This window comes from Rissa tridactyla, chromosome 3, assembly GCF_028500815.1.
Source record: "Rissa tridactyla isolate bRisTri1 chromosome 3, bRisTri1.patW.cur.20221130, whole genome shotgun sequence".
NCBI classification, from domain to species: domain Eukaryota; kingdom Metazoa; phylum Chordata; class Aves; order Charadriiformes; family Laridae; genus Rissa; species Rissa tridactyla.
The window spans coordinates 86168913-86188393 of NC_071468.1; the positions used below are offsets into that span (position 1 = coordinate 86168913).

Sequence of the window (19481 nt, forward strand, 5' to 3'; positions counted from 1 at the left end):
GAATTGGTACTTTCGGGGTGGTGGGCTGCGTCGCAGTTAAAATAAGATCCATCCAAGAATTCGCAGCATCCATACCAGTCTGTTTTTTCAGTCTTTTCTTTCAGCAGAGGTTTCAAGATACCTTCATAGGTTTCAAGAAATTTGGGAAAAATAATGCTCAGCTCAACCTGCACAATGATGTACAGGAGGAACATAAAGGGAGCAACGCTAGTTGCTGGATGTAGCATCATTGCTGACCTGATAGACGAATAACTGGTACTGAGCAGTATTTATTTCTGGATGCTAGATCTGTTAGGTTATCTAACTGCACGATGAAGGACTTGGGTTGATAGCAAGAGCTGATGGTAACGCTGGCAATTTCTTTCTTTTTTTTTGCAGGTCACTGTCAGGGGATTTGGTCCATTGTTACAGTTTGCCTACACTGCTAAGCTGTTACTCAGCAGGGAAAACATCCAGGAGGTCATCCACTGCGCGGAATTCCTGCGCATGCACAACCTGGAGGACTCCTGCTTCAGCTTCCTTCAGACGCAACTGCTGAACAATGAAGATGGCCTGTTCCTGTGCAAAAAAGATACCACCTGTCAGCGCATGCACGATGAGGAGAACTCGGATGGAGACGAGGAGGAGACGATGGAATCGGAGACGTCAAAAATATCTTGCCCAAGAGAGAGGATGCACCAAGAGCCCTTCAATTTTGAAACCACTGTTGCTGGAGCAGACAAAGGCGAGGGGATGCTGCCTGACTCTGACATGCTGAGAGATAGCAAGGACAATTTGGACAAAGATGCAGTAACACGGTACCCTAGATACAAGAAATACCAGCTTGCTTGTACCAAGAATGTCTACAACACATCACACATCAGTACCTCAGGTTTTGCAAGCACATTCAGCGAAGAGAGCTCTGGAAATGGCCTCAAATCAGGACTTGCTATGGGGCAGATAAAAAGCGAGCCTCAGAATGAAGAGAACGATGAAGAAAGCATCACACTTTGCCTGTCTGGAGATGAACCTGACATCAGGGATAAAGAAGGGGATGTTGAAATGGACAGGAAGCAGCCAAGCCCCACTTGCGTCGACAGGCCAAAAAGTGGGTCCTCTCCCTCTTGCTTGCGGTCTTTCTTCAACAGGACAAAAAGCATAGATTTGGTTGGCTTCCCCAGCACTTCCCAACAGCACTTTGGCAGGAGTCCAGCATGCCCTTTTGAAAAAGGGACAACTCAGGGTGACCACAAAACTGATTACATCCCTTTCACAGGGAACTATGGACAGTCCCATGCCATGCAGAAGGATGCTTCCAACTTCACAGTGGGATCACCGCTCAGGGGGCCCGGCTTTGAAACTCTCTGTAAGCAAGAAGGGGAACTGGACAGGAGGAGTGTTATATTCTCTTCAAACGCTTGTGACCAAGTAAGCACTTCGGTGCATTCATATTCTGGTGTGAGCAGCTTGGACAAAGACCTCACTGAGACTGTGCCAAAGGGTCTGTGGGCTGGCGGTAGCCAGTCTCTCCCCAGCTCTCAGACCTATTCGCACAGCGGACTGACAGCTGATCACTTGCCGGGAAGGATGCGGCCGAACACCAGCTGTCCGGTGCCAATTAAAGTTTGCCCTCGCTCTCCTCCTTTGGAAACCAGAACCAGGACCTCCAGCTCATGCTCTTCCTACTCGTACGCAGAGGACGGCAGCGGCGGCTCTCCCTGCAGTCTGCGTCTTTGCGAGCTCTCCTCTTCCCCTTGCTCCCAAGGCCCCCGATTCCTGGCACCCGAGCACCAGGAGCCCGGTGTGGTGGGGGATGGATTGTACAACCCAGTCCGAGCGCAGATTAAATGTGAGCCATCCTATGGAACAAACTCCAGCGATGAGTCTGGGTCATTCTCAGAAGCAGACAGTGAATCATGTCCTGTGCAAGAGAGAGGGCATGAGGTAGGGATTTAAGATAAGTACATATGTTGCAGTCATTGTGACCCAATTAATCGCTCCTTGATTCTCTCGAATGACTTGGCGTTTCCCCAGTATTTTCTTTGTTTATGGAGGCAAAGAGTAACTTCTGTTTATTCCCGCATCTGCTGACTGTGCATGGTTGAATTCACGTAACTAGGTCTGCTTGACCTCCAAGGTGTTTGGTGCTTATCAGAATTTGGATATGGGGCAATAGCAAACTGCTGAATGATGAAAGCGCGTCGATGTGCTTACAGGAGTCAGCTAGCAGTGTCCTGGCCTCCTCCCTTCCTCGCCCACGGCACAAAGCACCGTTCCTCATCCTTAGTTTGCCGAGGTGGTTCCAGCTCCACTTCTTGTTGCCGATGATGTATTTGAGCACCCTCAAGCCATGCCTTTGCTGGCACCAAGGGTCAGGCAGCCTGCACCGAGAGCCGTTGCTGCATATCGCTAACAGCCAGAGCAGGGGAGGCAGACAGAGTGGGAGGAGAAGAAGGTGTGAAATGACTTGAACAGTTGCATAGCTGGCCACCCTTAGCTGCAGGAATGGTGTTCAAGTCATCTTCCCTCTCTCTCTCTCTCTCTCTCTCTCTCTCTCTCTGTGTGTGTGTGTGTGTGTGTGTGTGTGTGTGTGTCTCTCTCTCTCTCGCATGTGCAGATAATGGGTTTTGCCTCCTCTAAGTGACAACTGAGATGATGTTTTCTTCCTGTGACCCCACTATGTTTGGTGGCGAGCTCTAGCAGCTGTTGCATAAATGGTCTCAAAGAGAGGTTACCCTTCAATTTCCAGGACTGTTAGGGGTCAGGGACTGGAGAGCAAGCTGTGCAGCTCTCCTGTGAGAGGGAGGAGAAAGAGGGCCCACTTTAAAACTAGAGATGGGCTAGCTGGAGATGCTGCAGTGATAACTGGCTAACCGTGATCAAATAGACTGTGTGAAGTCGCTAGTTTGAGGGAAGACCTAAATCATGGAGAAGCATTGTGGAGCCCAGAAAGTGAAAAAAAAAATAGATGTTTTCCTAGGTTTTCATTAGGAAACTGCATGACTTAGAGATCATCTTGGTGAAATTGCGTATCTGGCTCCTCTAGTAGCACTGAACTGCTCCACTGAGAGCTTGTGCTCCAGCGTGGGGAGCAGCGAGTGCAAGTTTGGGGGGTTCACGTGCCATGAGCACCCAGGGCAGAAACGATTGGGCTTAGTTGTAGGCTAGGGATGAAGAGTGAACTTTATTTTATTCCTCAGTCCTTATCACGGGTACATCCCAGACTCTGGAAGATACCTTCCAGACAAAAGTGGATGATTCCTTTAGTTGTGTGGTTTTCTGCTTAGCTCTAAGGAAGAGCTGAAGAACCTGGGGAGCCTCTGGTGTCCTAATCCCTGTCAAGCTCTACCTGTGTTTTCGAGAGGATGGTTCTTGTTTGTCCCTGTGTCCAGAGCTGGGGACAATGCAGAAGGGAGAAGAGTGTCCTTGGAAAGCTGCCTGGGATACTGTGCTTAGGACCTCACTCGGAGGCCCTACAGCAGAACCACTCTGCTTGGCAAGGTTACTTGATGAAGTCCTGCCTTTATGAGGGACGGAAGGGAGCAGCAGGGAGTGGGAGCATTGGATTTCCACCCGCATGTGCTGCTTGCTCAGCAAGGGCTAATGCACGGCATGAGGCAGCAAAGAGGGCGGGAGGTTAGGCTTTTGAGGTTTGATGACTAATTAGCTGTCATAATTGGCTAATTGAGTGGAGATGCTGCAGCAGAAATGAGCCCGGAAGAGTCAAATGAGAAGAGTATAGGGGGTTGGCGGTGGTTTCCCGAAAAAAGTGTGCGAATGTGTGCAGGAAAGCATGGATGAGAGGAGGGACATTCACGAGAGGAGCGAGCGGGTGGGCTACAGAAGACCATCTCGGTGTGCCGCTGGCAGCCAGATGTGTCTGGCTCTTGGGCAGAGCTGGGAAGGGTTTGCTCCCCTCCAGGTTCTGCCGCTGGTTTCCTCCTGGGAAGTTTTTCAGCAATGTGCTGAGCAAGTTTTCTCCCTGGGACTGCTGAGAAGGCACTTTTTTTTGGTTTTTTTTTTCCCCCAGGTCATTTTGATTAGGACTGCTAGGCATTAAAAATGTGGTGAGGAAATTAATGCTTCATGAGGTTGCACTGCACTATCTTGAGCAAGCAAAGGGTAAACAGATCACACCGGTGCTTCAGTACAGATTTTGTCTGGAAAATTAATTGCTACCAATACAAGAAGGGACATTGCAGCCTCCTTAAAGAATGTTTTATTTATATAGCAACTTGAGGTGTGTATCCTGCAGTCCTGCAAGTTTCGCTGCTGTGGAAGCCTCAGTGAAGGATTTGTTAAACCAGGCCAGTAGAAAATATCTAATGGCAGCAGGAAGTTCTTGTATAAGTCGCTCTACCTACTTTTAGCAGTTTGGCTGCTATTAAAACCACAGGAGAGACTCAGAGCAGTCTGAAATGGACTGTTTTCTGGCCTTCGCCTCCCCTTAAGCTGTATGGGAATCTTTGTCCATTCCCGAAATTGTCAGTTTGCCCTTTTGCTTTCCTGATGACTTCCCAGGCAGGTCCCTTGCCCCATGTCATATCAGATCATACAGTGTTTGCTGGGCTTCTCTTCAAAAAGCACCTGATAAGATAGCTGGGGGCAACACGCAGGCACTCACCCCCTGGAGACAGCCGCGCAGGCTCTTCTGCTGTGGATGGGCCTTCATTTGGGTGGGACGGCCTGATGGGAATAAGCCTGATGGACTCTGACCCTTGGTTATCTCACAGGGCTGCTCAGTTCCCCTGGAATTTGGCCCTTGTTGGTCTTGCTTGATTTGGGTCCCCGAGTGCTGTCAGTGCCAGAATTAATGTCACAAAAACATCATTTGCCAGCATATCGATTGTGTGAGAAGTAGGTGAAAGGTTTCTTCTCTCTGCTTTTTTAGGGCACTCTGCGTTCTTGCAGAAGGTTGCCGTTCGGGAGCACGTGCCCAAGTTGTTCGGTGCTAGGGCTCGGCATGAGCGCTGCGTGGGTGAAGGTGACCCCGCTTTGCGGTCAGCCTCCCTGTCCCATACAGGGGTGCCAACTGCAGTCATAAGTGTCAGAGGAGGTGGCAATCCCCATAACACCGCTGGTAAATTCTCTCTGGGATGTTTTTGCCTTTCGTTTTCCTCCCTGTTAAGGGAGCCACCCAGAGTCTTCTGAGATTTCCCTTTCTTAAGGCTTCATGATAGAAGCAACAAGTGCAATGTGGGGTATCCCTGTGTTACGGAGTTGCAGGAACAGGACCATTACTTCATCTGCTGGGACTTCACAGAAACATTTAACAGTTTGTGTTGCTGTTTTCACCCAGCTCCCTCAGGCCTCCACAGGTTGTTAAAAATCAATTATTGGGCTATAATACTAGAGAGAAGACTTAACACTCGGTGCTTGCAGGCAGGTTCTGACAATCCTGCTTAAAATAGCAACAACAAAACAATAAGCCCTGAAATAATGAATTGTTGAGAAGGAAGTAGTCTGTCAATCTGTTAACCTACTTAGGAACAGAAACTTCAGCACTGCCTACTTTTCTTGATACTCATTTTCTTCAGCAAGTATCTATGGGGATTTTTTCTGCTAGAAAACTTGTAAAAAATATTGTACTGCTAAATCAGTTAAAAAGAAATCTCAGCTCAGTCTAATTTGATGAGTGAGTTTTCTTAGCAAAAAGAACAAACAAGGGTGGAAGGAGGTAAGAGGTGGAGTTTTCCAAGAACTATTACTATCTAGAGAATTGCATTCAATGTGTCTCTCATTTATATTTCAAAAGAATTTCCCGCCTGGGTTAGTGACTCACTTTTCAAAGGAAATTTTCGTAAAGGCAGAGCTAAAGCAATTGGACCGTTGAGGGTATTGTAGGCAAATACCCTTCAGTGAGAGTCCAAAACCCTCCATGTTAAAGGACAGGCAGCCACGCATTCTCTGTTCGTCCACTGATGCTTAGCAAAGTCAGAGCCCCAGTAAAAGGGGGTAAACCAAAGTTGCCCTACCAGAAATCTGCTGGAGCTGTGCTGAGTTACCTAAGCTGAGTCTTCTTCACTGCTTAATGTTTCTGCTCAGTGAAGAGTGTTACATAGAAAGAAGGACAAACAAGGAAAATGCATGTTAAGGTGTTAACTTGCTTTTGTATGTAGCTCCTCCCCAGAATTTGGTGATTGGTCACCTCAACTTTCCTGATATCACTAGGTTTATAAATTTGAAAATGAGAAAGTTATCTGTACATTCTTCTCTGGTGGATGTTCTCCTGACCAGGATCCTTGGCAGCACCAGCAGAGGAATTGTGTTTGGCAACATCTGGTTAAGTGGAGTCTTGTCAAACATTGGTCTTGCAAGATAAACTTCATGGCGGTTTTGTCTTCTTTCCTCTCTTCAGTAGGAGTGGTATCCATACTGGTAGCAGAGAATTACGGGATTACAACAGTAAAGAGTTTTCCCTTGCAAGCTTGAAATTTCAGGAAGGTCCTTTTAAACACTGTATTATTTCATTGCAGCATACAATCAATTCTGTTATGCCCTAAGCTGAAGCCCCTGTTGGAGCTCTTGCAGGACTCTTTCCGGTTCTTGTATTTTTTCTGCAAAAGCAGATTTTTCAGAGAAATACTGTACTTTATGCCCCCTCATTTCACTGCCTGATCTGCCCTTCTCAATTGCACCTATGGCTTCTGTCGGGGTTTCTGTGCAATGCCTGTTCGCAGAAAAGCCTGTTAATGGGCAGGAGTATTGTTGTATTGTCATGCCCTTTGTAGGGCTCAAAGCTGGGGACACTGCCAGCAGTGAATGGGAAGAGGTCAGCCCAACATTTTGAGCACCAGTAGTGTGTGATCTGAATACAAGTCCAAGCCATGGGCTAAAGGATGAGAACTCTCTCCACATCTCCTGATTGTTGGGTTAAAGCCCTCAACCATGGGACCAGCCCCTTCCCCCAGTTCTCTGAGGCAGGTGGCAAATCAAAAGGTTACTTCGGCTGTCTCCACTAAGAGCACACCAGTGCCCTCTCAGGCAGCATTTGCTGACCCAGACACCTCTCATGTCCCTCAGGAGGTGAAGCTGGAGTTGACACCAGACAACTACGTGGCCATCAATTGTGTTGTGGCATATAGGCAGTTTGCAGTGGGACCTGCTGATCAAGCCCATTTCAGACCTGGTTTGTTGACACAATAGTAGGTCTTCGCTGCCTGGGCTTGCTGTTCTCCTCTTGCAGTCCTCTGCCATCTTGGTGTGGTTGACATCTGAAAAGAAGAGATGCTTTGAAGGCTTTACCTATCCCAGTAGACAGCAGAATGAGGAAACTAGTGAGAGTGCATCCTGCCTGTCTTCTCTGTTACACAAAGTGTGGCCCATTGGCTTTATGCTCCTTAGATAGTGTGTGTCCAAGTTAAATCAGGTAGGTCCCTATTCTGTGGGATCACAAGCGGTGCCTGAAATAGTGTGTAGGCAATCAAGCCCCCAGCACAGGTGGACACACCTCAGTTCCTGTCCTGGAATGAATTTCTTGCGCAGCGTTGTGGAAGAAAAACTTTCATGCTAAGGAGGATACTAGGAAAAACAGCGTTAATGTGTTGGGCTCCTCTATACAAAGCAAATTACCCCTTTCTACATCAAAAAAACATGGATATGATTCAGCCCCTGTGCTAGATTGCCTGAGTGGGTCCTAAGAGCTTTACAAGGGCTGGGCAATTTTAAGTGTCAGAGGCTTTTAATATCTCTGGCTTTCAATTTAAGGGCATTAAGCCAACAGTTTCATTTCTTACAACTCTGGAACAAATGACCAAGATTTTGAAGCATTTATTAAGGTCAAGCTGGTACCTTGAATCATAGAATCATAGAATATCAGGTTGGGAGGGACCTCAAGGATCATCTGGTCCAACCTTTCTTGACAAAAGCACAGTCTAGACAAGATGGCCCAGCACCCTGTCCAGATGAATATCAAAAGTGTTCAACAATGGGGAATCCACCACATTCCTGGGGAGACTATTCCAATGGCTGATTTTTCTCATTGTGAAAATGTTCCCTCTTTTGTCCAATTGGAATATCCCCAGGAGTAACTTGTACACATTACCCCTTGTCTTTTTCACGTGACTCCTTGTAAAAAGAGAGTCTCCATCTTCTTTGTAGCCATCCTTTACATACAGGAACATGGTGATAAGGTCTCCCTTAAGCCTTCCATGCCCAATACATAATGATGACTTTTTCTTAGGGATAATATATCGATCTTTTTAGTTATTGTGATGTTAGGGTGGACTTGGGAAGTCCAGTGCCTTTGCTAGCACTTGGCAGCTCAAGGAACATGATGTTGAAATTTAGATATAAACAAAGAGTGGAAAAGCTAATGTTACTCATGAGATGAGGAAATTCCCAACATTTAGCAATTATATTTTAATGTGAGTGAATACAGGGCCTTGGTCCTTTCTTTATTCCAGATAAAAAGAGAAGGGGGAGAGCAGCAGCGGTAACTAGTACAGTATGTGAGTGGCACGGCAGTAACGGGCATGTGATCCAAGCTGGCGCTAACTAGTGAAGCTTGAAGGAATTAATTGGTTATATATGGGCCTTTCATGTGCTGAGTCAATGGCTGTCCCTGTCTCTCTAGATCACTGCTGTTACTTAGCCACTCAAAGCATTGACATTTACACTGGCATCCTAATGCTGATACGGGGGGGAAAATGCTGCAAAACCATAAACACATTTTCTTTTTCACCAGGGTGGGTTGGCTGTCCTCTCAGGGGTGCATCAGCCGGAGCCAGGAGCAACGGAGGCTGCAGCGGTAGTGGAAAGTGCTGGTTTATTTGTCGCGTGGTGGAAACAGAGCCTCTGCTGTTACAAAAACGCAGAGAAAGAGTGATTGTGCTGATAGAGAAGATTTTAGAGCTCTGTGAGGTTCACTCTGGCTGGAGTAACTCTTGTGAAGAGGAGGGATCCAGTTTACATTTCTAATTTGAAATAGTCCAAACCAAGGAGTACACAGTCGTTTCCCACATAAAATTCATAGTTATTAAAAAGAAAAGTTTACGAGAAAACACACTTGCTGGGTTTTTCTTACACATCTTAGAAAAGATTGACTGTCCTTTTTTCAGACACCTCAGGTAAGGTTTCTTTCACCTATCTTAGATACTGTAAGATGCACCATCTTTCCTAAGTCTCATCTCCGTGCCTTCAGCAGCCGGGAGGAAGAAGAAGCCACACGGGATGTGCTGCCATCCGAAGACCTCTCTGTCCCCGATGCCAGCAGCAGGGACGCTGGGTTAAAAACTGGCTGGATGGCCATGCCCAGAGAGTTGTGATTAATGGGGTGAAATCCTCTTGGCGGCCGGTTACCAGTGGTGTCCCTCAGGGCTCAGTTTTGGGGACAGTTTTGTTTAATATCTTTATCAATGATCTGGACGAGGGGATTGAGTGCACTCTCAGTAAGTTTGCAGATGACACCAAACTAGGTGGGAGTGTTGATCTGCTTGAGGGTAGGAAGGCTCTACAGAGGGACCTGGACAGGCTGGATAGATGGGCCAAGGCCAACTGTATGAGGTTTAATAAGGCCAAGTGCCAGGTCCTGCATTTCGGTCACAACAACCCCAAGCAACGCTACAGGCTTGGGGAAGAGTGGCTGGAAAGCTGCCCGGCAGAAAAGGACCTGGGGGTGCTGGTGGACGGCCAGCTTAACATGAGCCAGCAGTGTGCCCAGGTGGCCAAGAGGGCCAACAGCATTCTGGCTTGTATCAGGAATAGCGTGGCCAGTAGGAGCAGGGAAGTGATCGTGCTTCTGTACTTGGCACTGGTGAGGCCTCACCTCGAGTACTGTGTTCAGTTCTGGGCCCCTCTGTACAAAAGGGACATGGTGGCGCCGGAGCGTGTCCAGAGGAGAGCTACCAGGCTGGTGAGGGGTCTGGAGACCAGGTCATATGAGGAGAGGCTGAGGGAGCTGGGCATGTTTAGCTTGGAGAAGAGGAGGCTGAGGGGAGACCTCATTGCCCTCTACAGCTACCTAAAAGGAGGTTGGAGAGAGGTGGGTGTTGGCCTTTTCTCCCAGGTGAATAATGACAGGACCAGAGGAAATGGTCTGAAGTTGCGGCAGGGGAGGTTTAGATTAGATATTAGGAAGAATGACTTTACTGAAAGAGTGGTCAGGCAGTGGAACAGGCTGCCCAGGGAGGTGGTTGAGTCACCATCCCTAGAGGTATTTAAGAAACGTCTAGATGTGGCACTTCAGGGCATGCTCTAGTGGCAGAGATTGGAGGGGTTGTTTTTTGGTTTTGTGGGTTTTTGTGGGGGTTTTTTTGTGTGTGTATGATTGGACTCGATGATCTCAAAGGTGACTACCAACCATGAAGATTCTATGATTCTATGACCTGGGCACTAGCTAGTCCCAACCCATCATTTCAGACGGCTCTGAGTGGGTCAGACGAATCCCACCTGGGGCACAGTCATCAGCTCTTACAAATGGATTTACCGCTCTGTTGTGATAAGTACCAGCTGAGAGCCTTGCCCTGTGCCCGTATAAAACACCATTAGCCTCTCCCTGCAGCAATACCCCGGTGCAGTTATTCAGTGTGTCCATGCCAAAGGCTTGGTGGGGTGGGTTGTTGGTTTTTTTTTTGCAGTTGACAGCTAATTGCGGAGAGGGAGACAGGCAATAACAATGCTGTGAATGGTGAAGGAAATTAGTCTGACTCACTTCCACTCTCCCTTTCACATTTTTAATCCCGCGCAGTGCTGCCTGTGACAGGAGTGGGATTATGCTGGGTTTACTGATAGCAGTCTCTGGCCTGCTGTGTAGATGGTTTTATTTTCAGCCCGTTATTTTTTTTTATGAATCTGTTTCTATTTATTTTCCCATTTCCCTTCAGCGACTTCTACCTGACAGATTTAAGTTGCTTCCCTTTCATTCCCATTCCAGCTGCAAGCACATCTCCTCCTTGCAAGTAAATATGTTTTGAAAGGGAGAGGGAGGGAGAAATAAAGTTAACATTGCTTTCCGCTTCGGACTTAAGAAAATAAGGAAAAACTGGGAAGGTGAAAGGACTGTTTTTGCAGTGAAACTGTCGTGCCTTTCAGAGGAAAGCACAGGCTGTTTTCATTTTCAGACTCTGGTTGAAGCTTGAGAGAAAAGCAGGTGACACCGAGTTTATGTTGACCGTCCAAAGGCTAGGCAGGGGAAATCAAACAGGTTTTATGTCATTAGTTAGCAGTCTGTAAACAAGGTAGTCCACATCACTGTGCCTAAGGTCAGCCTTTGTGTGTACAAGGAGGAATCTGGGGGGATTGGGGCAGTGTTTGGTGTTTCTTCCTGGTTTAAATTGACCTGTCAAGTAGTGGGTTATGAAGCGGTGCCTGGACACATGGGTCAATGCTCAGGGCATGAAACCATCTGAAAGGATGCAATGGGTGCTTGCACTGAATTTCATGTGGCCCAGAGATGTGCAGAGCAATGACAAAAGAGCACAAGAAAACACAAACTCATAAACAAGGCGAGGAGCCGGTTATCGGCAGGTCTGGGTGCCTGGGGAGGGTTCATGACTGTCAATGCCACAGGCCACCATTTTGTGTTTGTGTACACGTGTCCTCAGCAAACTGTTCTGCATGAACAAACTCAGCTCTCTGATGAAAATAACGTTTCTAAGCTGTGCTGTTATTTTCTCCAGATAATTAAAGTGCACCATTTGAAGATGATAACCATGTTTTAAATATCAAAGAAACCTCTTCCACCTGTATTTTTTGCTTGGCTGGAGCAACTTAAGTCATATCTTCTTTGGTAGCCTGCAAGCAGAATACTCTCCTTGTTCGAGAGGTTGGATTGTACCAAATGGGGACAGAAATGTAAATATTTACTGCCATCTTTTGGGCAGAGTGGGTATGACTCAAAAAAAGAAAGGGGGTCAACGAAGTTACTCCGTTGTCATCTCCTTCAGCTTTGTCAAGTGATTCTTATTTGACCGCCAAATGCAGCAATCCACCGAGGAACAGTATTTTTTTCATATTCGTGTTACCGGTCTCAAGCTACAAGCAAAGCAAGGTTTGTAGGGAGAGGTGCTCACTTCGAGCAAGCTGATAGGTCTGGGGGAAAAAAGCTAACAGAAGTCTGAGCACTTCTGCCATTCTCCAGGTTTTGAGACAGTGTGTGTTTGTCACTCCAAGCTGTCAGGAGCTTTGTGTTTTGCTTTGTTTTAATGGATAATCGGTAGGAGTTGGAGACATGGTTGGAATTCCTGAAGTCAGAACCTGGAGCTAGTGTCACGTGGTCTACAGTCAAAATGGGATGGCAATTTGTGACCTGAAGGCAAAGTGTTCTACTGTAAGTAACTCAGGTTTTAGACTGTTGGGGTTTTTTTCAAGACATACAACTTTTTCGAGAAATGCGTTTCAATCTACAAAAATACAGAATGTCAGCAAGTATTGGTTTGTTTCATAATGCGTATATTTTAGCAAGGTAGGATATGTTGCATCACGCTCCTCCTGACCCTTTCTTCTTATATGGTGTACTGCTCGATTGAAATGCTGATTAGGCAGCCTTTCCTAATTGCAGTGTGGTATTTTTCATCCACTCAAGGTGTCAGGTTGCGTTTTTAACCTCACACCTAATCAAACTTTCCGTCCTGCAGGCTGTGCAGAGACAGGTTTCCTGCTGCGGTAATAGCCCATTCCTTGAAATTAGTTTGAAATTAATAGCAGCGAGGTACTTCACTGTTTCCAAAAGGCTGTGTCTCTTAGTGGATGGAGCCTTCTTTTAATGCAAGTTCTGTTATTAGAGCTTTTTAGAGATATTACCTTTTTACCTGGGATTCACCTGTATTGCTGATTTCAGTACAATTATCATCTGATTCTTACCAGCTGGACCTCCACAATGTATCACAAGGGAGTTTTAAAAACTTGCTGAATGTAAAACTTGATGTGTTGTTTATTTAGAGGGCGGCAGCATAGCTAATGGTCCTTCCGCTCACTGTTGTTCGGCTTGCATTCAGCAAGCAAAACATGACTCTCTGCTTTTGTCTTGTATTTGTTTGTTTTAGGTGAAACTTCCTTTTCCTGTTGATCAAATCACAGATCTTCCAAGGAATGATTTCCAGATGATGATAAAGATGCACAAGCTAACCTCAGAGCAGCTCGAGTTCATCCACGACGTTCGCCGGCGCAGCAAGAACCGAATTGCAGCTCAGCGCTGCCGCAAGAGGAAACTGGACTGTATTCAGAACCTAGAATGTGAAATCCGCAAGTTGGTGAGTTCTGTGCTCTCACTGCGGCCCCTCTCACCCTCACGCCACAGCTTGCAGGGCACCAACAACAATTCCTGTCCAGAGTTTAGTGGGTTCCGTCAGTTTATACGTAAGTAAGCGGAGCCACTAGTATGAAAATTTAATACACAAAAATATATTAGTATGTGTGTGTATATAATGTATATGGAAAACACAAAATTCCAGTAGAATGAGGCCTAGATATCTCTTTATTTTGATATCTCAAGAGCAGATTGTCAAGTGAGTTGGAAGAGAAGCCTGTACCACAGCTCCCTTCTTGCGTTTTAACTTACCCCCAGTACTTTATAGTGCATCCACAAAGGCTTTTCCTCATGCGAGCCCCATTTCCATGCCTAACCACCATAACAATCTGTTAGTCAGGGATTCGTGGAGTCCTCAAAAGAGAAGGTATGAAGAGACCTTCAGAGGTTGTCTGGTGCAAACAGTGGTGTGACAGGGCCAGCTTCGTCTCTACATAGAGATTTTCTTTCTCTTTGGTGTGCTAGAAGGCAGCGCAGCATTTTCAAGACGTTTCAGCTCACTATGCTATTTCTTCAGCTCTTTCATCCACTGAGCAAATGGCAGAAGTGGTAAGGGAAGTGAAAAGCCAGGAATGTAAATATCCACACAAGTGGTCATCCCTTAGCATAGGTCATTGAGATGGCATGGGTATGGTCCTCCTTGCTCCTGCTGTCTTCTTCCATCTAACGCTCCTGGTGTGCTGTGGACTGAAATCATCATGGGATGATTCAAGGACTGTCTAACACAAAACCCTGTTCCTACTCCACATGGGCACTGGCCTTCACGTCCCACGCACCACGTTTGGGTGGCAACTGTTGGTTTGCCCCAACCGTTCTTGATGCGTGTCTCTGGCAGAACCTGCTGCGGAGAGGAGAGCAAAGCATGCCCCGCTTACTAGCCAGAGCACATCTCGGGACAGGTCTCCTGTATGCCAAAGTGTCAGCGGACAGTGCTGCCATATTTTAATCTAAGGGAGTAAGGTGACTGAAGCAAGGCTAAATGGCTGCTCAGGAAATTCCTCTCTTTCAGTCACGGTGTGGACACCCCAGGTGTGGTTTGGGTGGCTAAACACAAATGTCTACAATATAGTCATCTGCGCTGGAGCTAGTTATTCTGGTTTCCTTTATAGTCAGTAAAGAGAAATAGACCCCTGTCGAGTCTTATTTGTCTCATCCTGCAGCAGAGGAGGTGACGTACAGCCCAGAAGTGCCTGTTCCTCTCCACTGCTAAACAAGATCACCTGGAGAGCTGTGTCAGATGTAGACATCTGAGCTATAGGCACCTTATCTGAAAAAACTCCCCTCCTTTGTGACAGTGGCCCTGTGGTCTGAGGGCCCTGCTCCTCTTCCTCTGCCATCCTTTGCCCATTGAGTAAGCAAGCTGGTACACAACGCAAAAAAGGCTTGAGACAAGGGTCACAGAGGAAGACATGTCTACAGGGTGTCACTCAGCGAGAGAAATGCAACACTGGAACTTCAGAATGGGTTAACACTTCCTCGTCTGTTCAAAAGTCCTAAAAGCTTCCTGAGATGTCAAAAATAATGTAGTAGTCCCAGTTCATCAGTAACAAGAAGTGTGGGTGCGCAGCATGCAGGACTGGACAGTTTAATTTCATTATGCGGCATAGAGTTAGGAGTCCGGCATTAAACCCAGCCTTTGAATATCCAAGGGATCGAGTGGTAAATTAATTCATTCACATAGATAAAACAAAAGGAACTGAAGTTGGTTTCCTTACTAAGATCTCTGTGTACGCGGCTTCCATTAAAATTAAAGGTTATTTGGAGGCTTTGATTTGAATGTCTGCGTGCACATTTAAAACATGCTCAGTTGCAGGTTGAACTTGGTGGGTCTGGGGAGCATGGTACTTCTTGTTCTTGTCATAACAGGTTGCATGTTGAAAGTGGCCTCTAGTGTAGGCTTCGTTGTGCTTCATTCTCTGCACAAGCTGTAGCAAACGTAGTGTGAAAGAGGCAGGGATCTGTTGGAAGAAGCTGAGTTACCGTCATCTCACAAACGGCAGAAAGCCGCATGACTTTGGGTTACTCACTCACTGCCTGTGCCTATCTGCTTCCCGTCTGTAACAGGGAGGTGACGCTGACCCCACAAGCTGGTTGGGAGGCTTAAATCGTCAAGGCTTGCGAAGACTTCACATGCCATGCTGCTGAAGCCCTGGGGGGAAAAAAAAAAAAAGAAACCAAAATCAAAACATTGTTCAGAGTAGTGCTCCACTGATGCAAAACAAACAAAACATCAAAGATAAATAAAATAGTGAGCAACTGCTTCCTACACCAAGCGTAATCCACAGTACGTGTGGGCTGAGTCAGAGGTTCTGCGGGGTGAAAAAGCGGCTCCTCATCCAGGTTGTCAGGAGAAGCAGGTCCAGTCTTGGCTGCACATGCCCATCCCTCTACACTGAGCCCATGATGGGGAGGAGTACATGTCTCTCCTTCTCCAGAGCAGATGACCAGGGGCAGCACTCATAAGGGCTGGACTAGCAGCAAGGGGGCTTCAGCTTGATACCTGTAGCCTTCACTTGAAAATTAATTTGGATTCGTTAGCTTTACACAATCCTGTGACATTACCATTATTGTCTAACATGATCAACTGTGTATAGGCAAAATAAAGTTTTTAAGTCTCCTTCTCTCCCCATCACACACACATCTCAGGGAAATGAACAAAAGGCATATTAGTGACCACCATGTGGGCGTGATCCCTGCTGAATTTCAGGAATCAAAAACCCCTTGAAGTACAGGATTCTTCAAAAGTAATGTTGAAGTTTCTAGTTAGAAGCTGGACTCGAGTATGTAGCAATATGTAGTGAGTGAGCCAACTAGGGAAGGCATCCCACTGCACCTGTTGTTTGCGAACAGAGAAGGACTTGTGGGTGATGTGATGGAGGCCGTCTTGGACATAGTGATCACAAAATGATAGTTTTCAGTTCTTGGAGAAGTAAGGAGGGGGTCAGCAGAACTGCTACCTTGGGACTTCCAGAGGGCAGACTTTGGTCTATTTAGGAGACTGGTTGACAGAATCCCCTAGGAGGCAGGCCTGAGGGCAAATGAATCCAGGAAGGCTGGACATTCTTCAAGAAGGAGATCCTAAAGGTGCAGGAGCAGTCTGTCCCCATGTGCTAAAAGACAAGCCAACAGGGAAGATCAGCCTGTCTGAACAGAGAGCTTTGGTTGCAACTCAGGAAAGAAAGAAGAGTTTATGAACTTTGTAAGAAGGGGCAGGCAACTCAGGAGGATTACAGGGATGTCGTGGTGTTACACAGGGAGAAAATTAGAAGGGCCAAAGCCCAACTAGAACTTAATCTGGCTACTGCCATAAAAGACAATAAAACATGTTTCTGTAAATACATTAGCAACAAAAGGAGGGCTAAGGAAAATCTTCATCCTTTATTGGATGTGGGGGGAAACATAGTGACAAAGGATGAGGAAAAGGCTGAGGTAATCAATGCCTTCTTTGCCTCAGTCCTTAGTAGTAAGACCAGTTGTTCTTGGGGTACCCAGCCCCCTGAACTGGAAGACAGGGACAAGGAGCAGAGTGAAGTCCCTATAATTGAAAGGGAAATGTTTAGCGACCTGCTACACCACTTAGACACAAAGTTCTATGGGGCTGGATGGGATCCACCTAAGGGTACTGAGGGAGCTGGCGGAAGTGCTCACCAAGCCACTTCCCATCATTTACCAACAATCCTGGCAACTGGGGAAGCCCCAGTTGACTGTACGTTAGCAAACATGACACCCATCTACAAGGGCCAGAAGGAGAATCTGGGGAACTACAGGCCTGTCAGTCTGACCTAGATGCCAGGGAAGGTTAGTGAGCAGATCATCTTGAGTGCCATCACGTGGCACGTACAGGACAACCACATAATCAGGCCCAGTTTATGAAAAGCAGGTCCTCCCTGACTAACCTGATCTCTTTCTATGACAAGGTGGCCCACTTAGTGGATGAAGGAAAGGCTGTGCATGTTGTTTACCTGGACTTTGGTAAAGTCTTTGACACCATTTCCCACAGGATTCTCCTGGAGAAACTGACTGTTCATGGCTTGGACGAGTGTACTCTTCACTGTGTAAAAAACTGTCTGGATGGCCAGACCCAAAGAGTTTTGGTGAATGGAGTTAAATCCAGTTGATGGCCGGTCACAAGTGGTGTTCCCCAGGGCTCAGTATAAGGTCCAGTTCTGTAATATCTTTATTGATGATCTGGACAAGGGGATCAGGTGCACCCGCAGTAAGTTTGCAGACGACACCAAGTTGTGCAGGAGTGTTGATCTGCTTGAGGGTAGGACGGCTCTACCACACAATCTGGACAGTCTGGATCGATGGACCGAGGCCGATGGTATGAGTTTCAACAAGGCCAAGTGCCAGGTCCTGCACTTGGGTCACAACAACCCCATGCAGCGCTACAGGCCTGGTGGAAAAGGACCTGGGGGTGTTGGTTGACAGATGGCTGAATATGAGCCAGCAGTGTGCCCAAGTGGCCAACAGCATCCTGGCCTGTATCAGGAATAGTGTGGCCAGCAGAACTAGGGAAGTGATTGTACCTCTCTACTCAGCACTGGTGAGGCCCCACCTCGAGTGCTGTGTCCAGTTTTGGGCCCCTCACTACAAGAAAGACACTGAGGTGCTTGAGTATGTGCAGAGAAGGGCAACAAAGTTGGTGGGGGGTCTAGAGCACAAGTCATATGAGGAGTAGCTGAGCGAGCTGGTGTTGTTCAGCCTGGAGAAAAGGAGGCTGAGGGGAGACCTTATCGCTCTCTACAGCTCCCTGAAAGGAGGTTGTAGCAAGGCTGGTGTTGGTCTCTTCTCCCAAGTAAAAAGCAATAGGATGAGAGGGAACGGCCTCAAGTTGCACCAGGGGAGGTTTAGGATGGATATTAGGAACAATTTCTTCATGGAAAGGGTTATCAAACATTGGAACGGGCTGCCCAGGGAAGTGGTTGAGTCACCGTCCCTGGAGGTATTTAAAAGACACGTAGATGTGGCACTTAGGGACATGGTTTAGGGTGGACTTGGCAGTGTTAGGTTTATGGTTGGACTCAATGAACTTAAAGGTCTTTTCCACCCTAAACAATTCTATGATTCTGTGGGATCTGGTGCATCATTCTGAAAAAGGGCATTTGTAAAAAAGATAATCACAAGGTGTGCAAGAATATAAAGCTGCAAAATATAACTCATGCGATTTTAACTTTGCCTCTCAAGCACGCCTACCATCTCCCCTATACACATGCTGTCCAAGCAGGTAGTCTGCTTCAAGATCTTACATTTTCTCTTAGGAGAACCAGCAGTGAAGCTCCATGTGACTTCACACAATACTTGATCACTGGAAATTCCTTTGTTGTCTTCTGTCCACTTTGTAACCAGTAATTTCCATTATGTACTGGTACGAGGGTTTAAGGGGTTTTTACTCGGCTGGGTCTTTTTTATGAGGAACCCCTTTCACCCCCTGTACTTACTTCCCATAAGTCACCCATCTTCTTGACACTGATGGTTTCACAGCAGACAGTGAAATGGTTGTATCCTCTGAGTTTGACAGGTAATTTTTTTTTTGCCTGCTTTCCCTCACTCATCCGTCTGCCCACTCACATTCCCTTTTTTCCCTGCAAACTCACAGCATATTCTCTTCCATAATTCATTATCTCAAGATGTACTTGAGCATCTGTTTATTTTTTTATTATTTTTATGCTTTCTTGATAGATTTATCAATATTTTAGCAGTTGTTCCTTTTCATGTGTGCTGCTCTCTCTCTCATTCGCACAGCTGTATGCTTCCAGTGCGGGCTTCGGACCCAGGGCAATACTATCAGCTGTCAACAACCACCCATAGTTGGATTCTCTGAGTTGTGGAGTTTTCACACCTCAGATGCCGAGGCAGCTTGGGTTTAGCAGTGTTACTAGGTGAGGTACATGGCTGTGCTGCTTTTGGGGCCAGCTCTGCTCTGAAAATAGCTCTGGTACTCTACAAAATCTCATCTACTCCCTCGAGCTGTGTGCCCACCTTCCTGGACCAGAAAGTTCACCCTGCGGGGGGCTTGCCAGCCACGTGAGGTCTAAGCTGGAGATGACTCCCACCACAGCACGTCGCACACCACCCTGTGCTAGGTAGCGCTGGGGGCCTTACTGGTGCTTTGTTGGATGCAGAACAACCTGAACTCATTTTCCCAGTTTTTGAATCTTACAGGAAAAAATAAGTCACACCAGATTCTCTCGCTCTTCCTCCTCACCGATACTGTCCTACCTCTCACCTGGCCCTCTCCTAGAGCAGCCCACTG

At 46.9% G+C, this 19481-nt stretch overlaps 1 protein-coding gene across 3 annotated transcripts in view; it reads left to right on the forward strand.

Annotated features, from left to right (window-relative positions):
- BACH2 (BTB domain and CNC homolog 2) overlaps positions 1 to 19481 on the forward strand; it is a 197755-nt gene that overhangs the window by 175330 nt on the left and 2944 nt on the right. For all 3 annotated transcript variants that reach the window (XM_054194556.1, XM_054194558.1, XM_054194557.1), the window contains 2 exons: positions 379 to 1923; positions 12963 to 13169. In XM_054194556.1, the coding sequence (XP_054050531.1) occupies positions 379 to 1923; positions 12963 to 13169 (1752 nt within the window). The remainder of the gene's footprint in view (positions 1 to 378; positions 1924 to 12962; positions 13170 to 19481) is intronic.